The sequence below is a fragment of the Rhododendron vialii genome, chromosome 3a, assembly GCF_030253575.1.
Source record: "Rhododendron vialii isolate Sample 1 chromosome 3a, ASM3025357v1".
NCBI lineage: Eukaryota > Viridiplantae > Streptophyta > Magnoliopsida > Ericales > Ericaceae > Rhododendron > Rhododendron vialii.
In genome coordinates this window covers 5,247,703-5,258,115 of record NC_080559.1, presented here as the reverse complement: position 1 = coordinate 5,258,115, position 10,413 = coordinate 5,247,703, and the positions used below count along the sequence as shown (strand labels likewise).

Genomic DNA, 10,413 nt, shown 5'->3' with positions numbered 1-10,413 from the left:
CAAGGAAAACTAACAAAATTGTAGACTCTGTCAATTAACCAATGCAGTCATTAGAGAATAAATATGGCCTAGGCACGAAAGCATATTTGCTTGGCGAGTTCAGTATGGTGCCTAACAATCAAAGTCCTTCCTTTTGGCCAAGAAAAACAAAGAAAAGGGTAATCGTTTACAAACATAATCAAAAGTTAATCCAAAATGACGCAATCTCGTCACAAAAGGAACTTTTGTCTTCAAACAACTTCGGGACTAATTGCAAAAGAAACCTTGTTCACAAGCCTTCCCTAGCTCTAATCACTCTTTGCCCCATTTTCACCTCAATACCAAGTAAGCATTCCAGAATAACTTTTTGTTCTAGTGGTCATAATATCTGCGTTGCCTGCATAATCACAAGTGCAGTAAATTAGACTGATGACTCACCTACTTGCAATTTAGTATGAAATGTACTTGTGTACATACAAAAATGAACACATCCCCGTGGAAAACCAACAGTAAAACCTTGCACTTAGGAGTCTAGATATCAGCAAAGGAATCTAAAGTAGGTCCAACAAAAAGAAAGGATCTACATTTTCTCTAAGATTGTAGGAAGAAGTTCCAGCATATATTGTAGGTGAACCTATCACTTTGCTCTTGGCTCCATTAATGTGTTGCAAACATGGACGCGCCAATGTCATATGGCTCATATGTAACTCGTCTGCTTCATGTTTCCTTTTACGCAGAGAAGAAAACCCGAAGGATTTCTAGGCTGCGTTGAAAATGATACTATTGCTTTTGTGGTTTGCAGCGCATTGATGGACTCGACAATCTAAATGATAGGTTCAGCTGCGGTGTTCGGAGAATCTTAACAAAGAATGCAGATACTTTTTTTTTGTTTTCACCTTTATGTTGGTTCCTCTTTTTAAACTTAAATTTTCCTAAGTTATCATTTTTGTGTACCTTTTCCAACGCGATTCTGAGGCAGACCTTGAAAACTCCAGTCGCAAGTAGGCAGAATACGGATCGTCCTCGTCCACCTTATAGCCATCCAAGGCAGTCAAAGCAGTTGCTGCACAGGCTTGATCGACAAATTCCACAAAGCCAAGGATATAGGGATAATAACCACCACGGCGTCTGGATTCCTTCCTTACAAGTCTTACATGTTTGTACCCCGGGAAATGACGGAAAATATGAGCTACTTCTCTCCTTGTACTATCAGGAGGAAGCCCTTCCACATATATAGTATTTGAAGCATATGGTGGAAGAGGCATCGCATTTGAAGCATCTGGTGGAAGAGGCATTGCATTTGAAGCATCTGGTGGAAGAGGCATTGCATTTGAAGCATCTGGTGGAAGAGGAATTGCATTTGAAGCATCTGGTGGAAGAGGCATTGCCACAGGGAGCGTCTTGGGCATTGCAACCACTGCATCCCTACAATCAAAACCCACGCTTTGATCGTGCGATGCATGCAATGGAAGCCGAGCATCAAAACCCATGCCTCGATTATTTGGTGTTAATCTTTGTTGATCAGCCGAAGAATTATAAGCATCCTCTTCTGCATGCGATGTGCTGGCGTCCATAACCTTAAGATCATTTGGGGGTAATCTCTGTTCATCAGCTGGAGAATTATTAGCGTCTTCTTCTAATTGCGATGTGCTGGCGTTCATAACCTTAAGATCATTTGGTGTTAATTTTTGTTGATCAGCCGAAGAATTATTAGCATCTTCTTCTGCTTGCAATGAGCTGGCATTCATAACCTTAAGATAGAACTTCCAAGATAAGTTTGTCTCTGTGATAGGTCGCTGACCAAATGGATTCATCTCTACGTACTTTTGAACGTTGTTAGCTGACGCTAATCGTTCTAGATAAACCCGAAGATCACCACCAGGTCCTGCGGTCAATGAAGAACGGGAAATTCACTGGCCATTATTAATGTGCAAGGAAATTACGGGACATAACGCATCAAAGACTGTACAATAGTGGATGGATGCCAGGATGACTGCAGAATGCCAGCAACAAAATGATTGCCGGAAGGGATGAGGTAATTGTTGGAAAAAAAAAAACGATGAAGTAACATATCATGAGACAGACCATATTTTTAACGAAAAGAACTAAGTAAAAAACCGAAACAAAAATGCTCGGAAAGCCACCAAGAAAGTTAAAATAGAAAGTGTTGGGAGTCTTGGGACTCGCTTGACAGAACTCAATGGAAAAAACGGACTCATGTAATCGACCCAATTGATTGGGACTTTAAGGTTCTGTTTGGTTTGGGAGTCTTGGGGCTCACTCCACCTTTTGCAACCATCATGCTGCAACAAAATCTTGTTGATGTGAATTTTGCAGAATTAGGATGACCAGCAAAAAAAAAAAAACATCTTTTGCTAAATTTAGCTTTTTGTGCAAAGTTTTGTATTTCTTCCATTGCTATTAGACTAGAGGAGCCAATTAAAAAATTGGATCAGGTTTAGAAAACTTCACCGTAGACAAAATATCTAACTAACTCACACTTTATTTTCCCAGTTTTTGAATTTTCTCATCTCTAGTATTGTCTAAAATCCCGCTTTTTCTCAACTAAGTCAAACCTTGGTATTTTTAGGACATTTAGTCAAGAGAAACCAAAAACATGAGGGAAAAAACAGCAACAAAAAGATTAAAGATCCATTAAAGACGAAAAGTTTCTCCCTAAAACAGGAGCCGAACAGGGACCTACTTAAGTAAGAGAGAACAGTATATAGATAGTTTATAAGCTGCACCACCTAGTATTTACCTTAGCTGACATATCCAATAAGTGTAAATTCACAACCTATGAAGACTGGCATACCTAGAGTATTATCGTCGACATCCTTGTATTGGTATGGATAGGGGAAGATAGCAGTATACGCCTGAGTAATGGGGAAAAGAAAAAAGAGAATAAGGGAGACATAAAAATGTGGCATGAGTCATGTGTTGAACAAGAAAGAATGAGAAAAAGACAGAAATAAAAACGAGAGGAAAGGAAAGAAAAATATTGAAGTTACAGGATTGCACAAGGCCTTATATGGAGAATCATCCAACAATAGTGTGTTTGATGTGTTATAATCTCCCCTGTTCCATGGAAGATCTGGCTCTTGCTTTTCCCATAATTTTCTTAGTTCTTTTAGTACTAGGGGCTTGTCTTTGTTCTGAAGCGTATTGTAACCAGTTTCTGTACAGTGGGACTGATCCTGCAGAAAACGAAAATCCCTCTATCAAACCAACCAGTTACAGAGTTGAAATAGCTAATAGATTAAGCATAGGGGTTTGCATTCAATAGAAAGGTAGACAAGTCAAAAAATCGAACTCCAAGCAAGAGAAACACTACTTCGAAAGAGAAGCAACAAACAACTAATACAGACATTTCATCCCTTTTTTGTTTGTATAGGGAAGCAATTTCTGTTTCATTTTTTCACAAGCAAGAAAGGAAGATTCATTTATTAAGTAGAATCTGTACCATCAAGCGAAAGAGGTCCCAAGCTCAAGTGTTACGGAAAAAAATAGCAGACAATCCATTTCTCTGCCAATTATATGCGTCTTATTGACAGAATAGTACGCGAACGGGAGTTTTAGAAGTGTTATGGTGGCCCAGTCTGAACTCAGCTAATGTATGATCTTAAAGCTAGAAAAAACTCATTTGATAACAGAACTGTCTGTATCTAATGCTAGATGAATCAGCTATCAGCAACTAACCTTTGTAGCAGACAACTTTAATTCCAAAATAAGACTCTTCCACAAAAAAGGTGATCTTTATGCATCACTAATTTTCCTCACAAGAATCTTCATTCCAATCCGAACAGATAAATCAACCCATCAAAGGCCTATCCATTGTTCTACTTTTCTAAGAAAAACAGTCGAGAAAAGCATGCCAGGAAAAGTAGACCACCTCCTGAACTTCCACTTCTAAAGTACGCTGCTCGAGTAAGGTTAGCGGCCCACATAATTCAGCGTTAAGCACAAGTGAGTACATCACCAGATTTTGTTTACTCCTATGACTAGATAGATCTTGTGTATATATGTGCTTATTAAAAATTGATACAATACAGAAGTTACAAATCACAAGCACTAGTCTAATCTAATCCAACATTTGGACACTTTCAAAATAGCAATTTTATGATTCACAAGTGTCCTGAAACAGAGAATATTGTACTCTCTTTTTTCTAACAGAAACATGCACTAGAGGAAATGCTGGTCATTATTTTGTTCCCCAAGTTTCTTTACCAAAAACACAACTATTCTCTGGTAGAGTATGTGCCTGATATAGTTTATTTAAAACTGATAGTACCCTGCAACCGAATTTCAACAACTACTATTCCTGGCAGCTCCTGTCCATGTCGAATCTTCGGACTCAGGTCAATATCCTCGTTCGTCAACATGGTCCAGTCCCCAGTATTCCTGCTCAGGCTACAGAGCAACCATGGAAACCTGATTCCAAACTATACTTCCATAATGAGGAAGCAGCATTAATTTCTACTAGGCATGTAAGAAACACCATAACGACCCCCTTAATATCAAAGCAGTCCGCCCTCTGCTTTGCGCATGAGAGAATTAGCAAACTGCACCCTTCTAGACATTTTTTCTAGGGCATCAGTACGTTGTTCTCTGCTCCATAGTTGAAAATATCATCTAAACAAGAGCCTTAAATACGGTGAAACAAAGACTATGACTCTAAGAACCACTTCATATCACCCACTGGTTCTGGAGTAGACGAGAAAAATATCACCCAAAGATCTGGCCAGGATGCCTTAGCTGAGCCATGAAAGACATCAAGAAATCCCAGTAAAAATATACTAGGCTCGAGAATTGATTTAAGGATATATGGATTACTTGCTCATTGTTGAACTTCAAGCAGATAAGTAAAATAATTTGAACTGAATGAATGTTTTTTGACAATCTTAAAAAGCATGCAATTGTATCCTTGCACGACAAGACCATAACACTCTGCGCCTCTGGTTTTCTCATTCTTCACATTGCATCAAGATAAAGGGCAACAAGTCCATGCATCAATTCGAGTAAATGACGAAGAAAAGTATCCTTTAAAACTAACTTTTTGGCATTCCCTACAAGGTTGAGTTAAAGGATCACTATCAAAGGAGGGCTTTAATTTAGCCTCCTTAGAAGACCAAAAATTGCAGGCCCAGTAAATCCTACCTAATTAGTTACACAAAAATATACGATACAACATAATCTTCTTGTCAAGAAGGTCACCAGTTGTCCAGCCAAAATCACTTCTAAAACTAAATCACTTCTTAAGGAGGACCGAGTAAATCTTTTTAGACCAAAGAATGTGGGCCCAATAAATCCTACCTAATAGGTTGCATAAAAATATGTGATATGAAATAATCTTCTTGTCAACAACAAGGTCACCAGTTGTCTACCAAAAATCCCGTCTAAGCACTAAATCACTTCTTAAGGACAAACGGGTAAATACAGGCATAAAGCTTCTCAACATCATCAAACAAAAAGAAGATTATTAGACAGACTCGAAAAGTCCACAATAGCTATTCAAGCTTCCAATACTCAAAAGATTAAAGAGGTTAAACTATAATCTCATAATAACATGCAACCACTGAAAAATGCTTTTCGCAACCAGTGTTTAAATGCGAGAGACACTGAGAGAAGAAACAATCCAACCAATGCAAAACTCAGAGTTCCCCGACAGACTTCATGGCAAACTAACCAGGAACATTTGAAGCATGGTACAAACAAAGTATAGAACTTGAAAACAAAGTTTTAGCATTTCATGAAAAAGGGGTTCAGTGGCTTACCCAGCAAAAGAGCAAATTGAGTTTGAGTTTCCCCATGAGAAATTCAAGAACTGAGTCCAAATTTTTCCTGCAGAAAATTAATCACTACACTGTTTACGCACATTCCAAATGAATCAGAAAATAAAAAAACTTAGTTTTGCACCAGTGCAATGTGTGGACTCTTTTTGGGTAAATGTCAATTCTTTTTCCAATCATTATAATATTATTAGCAACTTCAATCATGCTCCTCACAAGAACATAATTGCTTAATTCCATGATTTTCATGAATGGTGAAGTGACAGACAAAGCAAGGGATTGCCTTTGCAAATAGAAGATACACATCTTAAGAGAAAAATTGCATCCATCATACCTATGTCACATGTGTAGAGTCCCACATCGGTTGTATACAGAGAGTGAATTCGATATATAAGGTAACGCAAGCAACTGCTGTATGACCTGAGGTTAACCTTTTGAACCACGTGGTTAGCTAAGGGTTAGCAGACTGGCGTCACAAGTGCTATCAGAGCATACACCAACTGGAAGTGTGGGGCGGGTCCCGCAAGGAGAAGTGCTTGGATGGGCCCGAAAGTGAGGAGATTGAGGTGCTTGTTGTGCTTGGGCGGGTCCCGCATGAGACGAGCTTGACGTGATGTCAAAAGTGAATTCGATATATATAAGTTAACACAAGCAGCTATTGCATAATGTTAAACTTGAGCCATGTGGTTAGGCTAAGGGTTAGCAAATCGCACGGGTGGTTACGACATTGATCCTTTAAATAAAGAAATATCTGAGTTGGAAACTCGACACTCGGATAAGGGTGTGAGATCTGTGTCCTACACATTTAGTTGGACATACACCAAGCAAGCGTGTACTGTAATTCGAATCTACATGAACCATGCAGGAACCCCTATATTTTGTATCCTATATTTTGTATGGAATGCCTAAGGCACTTAGCAAACACTATTCATCCGTGAAAAGAAAAGAAATGTACTAAGAAACTCGATTATTTTGGCACATCCCCTGTCCTTGTGATGGAAATTGGACGAAGCGGACACTTAAACACATACCCGTACGCAAGTTTGTGTAATATAGATCATAGCATTGAAGATCCTAGATTGATTGAAGAAGGAAAAAACGTATTTGAACATATTTTCAAAGTCACACATCTATACACACTAACAGCCTATATCAGACATGTGCCAGAGGTGGTACTAGTTTTAGCACAATGATTATACACTTCCAAGCCATATCTTTTTGGCTGGCTGACATGAATTATTCTATGAATTTTACGTACTTAGAGAAAGGATTCCATCATTCTTTTGATTGTTTTGTTAAAATCCTTTCTCCAAGTTGTAGCTTGGATTGCTGCCTAGGTATGTGCACATTCAATGCAAAAATGGAAGTTACAGGTTCTTGGCTAAAATGAGATAGAATTGATAAAGTAACCAGAGCGAATCAAAGTGATACAGGGGTACACAGGCACCCTTAATCATAAATGCGAAAAACTCTCTTGACACAGTAGACCAAACATCCCCCAGATGGAAAGAGAAAGTACACCGTCTTCCATACGAGCAACAATGCAGATAGAAATTGGGAATAATAGCATACACAAAGATGCCACAATAAACTCATACCAATTACAAAGGATAATTTAAATAAGCTACACAAATGCAGAGGTGACTGAAGCTGAAATGCAAACTTAAAAAGCAATGCGACTTCAAGGAAGAATACAAGAGGAATATAGGATGGTGACGCAAAAACAAGTATGACACATTCTATCGGAAAAATGCAGAGAGAGAGAGAGAGGGAGATATATACATATATATATATATATATATATAGAGAGAGAGAGAGAGAGAGAGGAAATGGTGAGAAAGAATGAGCAGGAATAAGGACATGAGGCACTTTATCATGTAATAAATATAGACACGAGACTTTACTTGTACCATTTATAATAAGTGAGCAAGTCAAGCATTAGAAAATGCCAATAACAGGTGCTTTACTTGTATTATGCAATAACAAATGAATCCATCGATCACTTTAAAACAGCTAAATGCCAATAAAAATATCAAAGTAACACAACAGATCAAGAGTCTCTAGTGGAAACATAAACTAGGGAATAGAAAATTTAACTATCAACATAGAAGCGTACTTGGTTCTCGATGACCAGACACCCACATGAAACCTCTCAAAGCAAAACTGCAGAAAATCGTCACAAAAAGGCCTCTTAAAAACTGTTACAGGAACATGACAAACAAGTTAGATCCAAGCTATTGGTAGAGAAATAACAAAAGTCAATAAGTTCACTGTAGATCCAATTCAAACCTGCTTTCCCCGATATAGTTTTGTCCGGATGATAACCTTCAGACACATGTGACAGTGACACCATATCAACAAGCAGTCCATTCACATCGAGGACAAGAAGCTTTTTCCCCAAATTGTTAGTGGAAGCTCTTTCTAGTGGAGGCTGCAACATTGGTTGAGGACCATCCTTCCCAACAGCAGCTAGGCTAACATCATCTGTCACTCCACCCAATTGGGATGATGAAGATATTGTTTCCTTCATGTTGGGATATATCTCCAAATTGTCAGACTCTAACTTCTCAATTGAAGTAAAACTGTCATATGCATCATAAGAAGCTTTGCCCTCCTTGTAAAATGTCATAGATTTGTCCTGTATTTCTTTCACGCTACAAACATCTTGCACTGCATTGGGGATGACATTTAGCATATCTGTGTCACCCAATTGAAAATCATTTCCCGGGGGATCTGCCACAGAGTCAACCATCATAACACTCTGCTCATCAATGATCTCGTTTAATTTTTCCATCTTATTTTTAACCTCTTGCTCCCCAGATTCAAGCTCAACACCTGGACAAGCTCTTCCTTTTAAAATCTCTCCAGCCACCGGCAAAGAGGTACCACATACTGCCGCCGTATCTCCCAACATATCCTGCGTCTCGCCAGATCCATTTGCTTCATCGGAATGCTGCAAAGAAGTATCTCTTACTGAACATTCTTGCAAAACAAGTACTGATGAGCCAGCACCATCCCTGACGGATCCTAAACAGCTTATTGCCTCCAGAGAATTAATATTGACCATAGCACATTAATTTTGAGCCATCCCTTAGTCCATCTCCAAAGGCATAATCACTTCTGCATCACAATGTGCTATTTCTGGATCTGCACAAAACAAATGTGACACAAACACGACAATCTCAAAAACTCGGGACCACCAAAATAAGAAATTGTTTTTTATTCAGCATTTTGGAAATTCATAATGAAGCAAAAACCTAATATATTTTTAGAAGCTCTACTCAAAAATTAAATTGGACGTTTCAGACTTTACAGCTCATAAATCTGAAGAGCCCAAAGCAGGAACCTGGATTCTAGAGAATCCCCTCACCAGCCGTTCCTTCCTTACCCAAGTTTACATCACATGGTCCAAATGTATACCAAGCAACTCTTACAAATAACCATTAAACCAAGGTTTCAGAGTATGCTGTTGACAGATGCGTTCCATCTTGTATTGCTACAGATGACAGAAACGTTGTTTTAAGCTACAGTCCTCCACGTGTATCTTGACAATTAGAAACATTAAGATTGAATGTTTAGCTTTGCTAATCAGCACATATAGTCTTCCATTTGTGCTTTACAGTAGCAATTATGAAGTTTTTGCACTTTTCATTCTGATTCATCGGACATATTTCCCAGGGTTAACATAAAGGGTTAGCCCAAGTGGTAAGGAAAACAGATGAAAGTGCCTTACAAGCACAAATCTCCAAGTCATCCCAATAAGAGCAAAATTCTTTATGCCAACCCTTCGCAAGTGAAAGCTTGTGCAAAATAGTTGTGGAAGGGGCTTTGATTTATAGTGCGACCTAATGTTACAGAGGGTGGCATCAGACCAGAATTGGCGCGAGGTGGGGGGAGGAGAAGCCAAATCAAGACTATTCATCCACCAAAATTGTGAAGTAAGGGGGGGGAGGGCGGTGGGAGAAGCCAAACCAAGACTATTCATCCACCAAAATTGTGAAGTAAATCAATAGTGTAAAAGAAGGATCAACATTAGAAATAAGTGCTTGTTTGGGAATGTACACGTGGTAGAAAAATTACGTCAATCTCATATTTCTTTTAATTGCTTTAATAGGTGCAATCACTGAAGCCCGTCAATACATTTTAAGACCAAGAAATCCAAATCAAATTCTAGATTATCAAATTCCTTTCTCTTCCATTCATGTCTAAAATCAAATGTTTTTAGTTCAATCTACTACCAATCTATTCTTTTGTTCCTTACTTATTCTACTTTAGTCTATGTAATCAATAGAATTGTTTTTTTTTTTTTGGTAAGTATCAATTGAATTATTGTTCGTGAGGTCATGTTTGAATACTACTGAGGCAAACATTCCAAACCTTGAGGGGCCAGAATAAGCCCAGATGCGTGCGTGCAAATTGGCCCCGGACATCTAATTATTAAAAAACATATTCAAAAGTAAAACACAAATTGAACAGGATATATGTCGTAGCAATCCAAACAAAGAGATTAAGAAGCGAAACCTTCAACCTCTACGGCAAAAAAAGAAAAGAACAACCCAGAATCAAGTGAAACACGTATTAATAGTTAATTACACAGCACAACAAATCGATTTCGTGAGAGAGAGGGAAATGGAGAGTGAAAACA

General features: G+C 38.4%; 1 protein-coding gene across 1 annotated transcript; it reads right to left on the bottom strand.

The window, feature by feature from the left end:
- Nucleotides 1-34: 34 nt before the first annotated feature.
- LOC131318454 (uncharacterized) lies at nucleotides 35-8,915 on the bottom strand. Its single transcript, XM_058348247.1, has 7 exons — nucleotides 8,058-8,915; nucleotides 7,885-7,966; nucleotides 5,754-5,820; nucleotides 2,991-3,176; nucleotides 2,795-2,855; nucleotides 934-1,864; nucleotides 35-376 (listed from the first exon to the last, which is right to left on the bottom strand). Exons 1-7 carry the CDS (start codon nucleotides 8,833-8,835, stop codon nucleotides 352-354), a joined length of 2,130 nt encoding a protein of 709 aa, XP_058204230.1. The 5' UTR covers nucleotides 8,836-8,915; the 3' UTR covers nucleotides 35-351.
- Nucleotides 8,916-10,413: the final 1,498 nt, after the last annotated feature.

Coding starts and splice junctions, on each gene's coding strand:
- LOC131318454 (XM_058348247.1), bottom strand. CDS start 8,835: ATGGTCAATATTAATTCTCTGGAGGCAATAAGCTGTTTAGGATCCGTC. Junction 2,856..2,990: donor ATAAGGCCTTGTGCAATCCT/GTAACTTCAATA, acceptor CCCATTACTCAG/GCGTATACTGCTATCTTCCC. Junction 1,865..2,794: donor TGTCGACGATAATACTCTAG/GTATGCCAGTCT, acceptor CATTGACCGCAG/GACCTGGTGGTGATCTTCGG.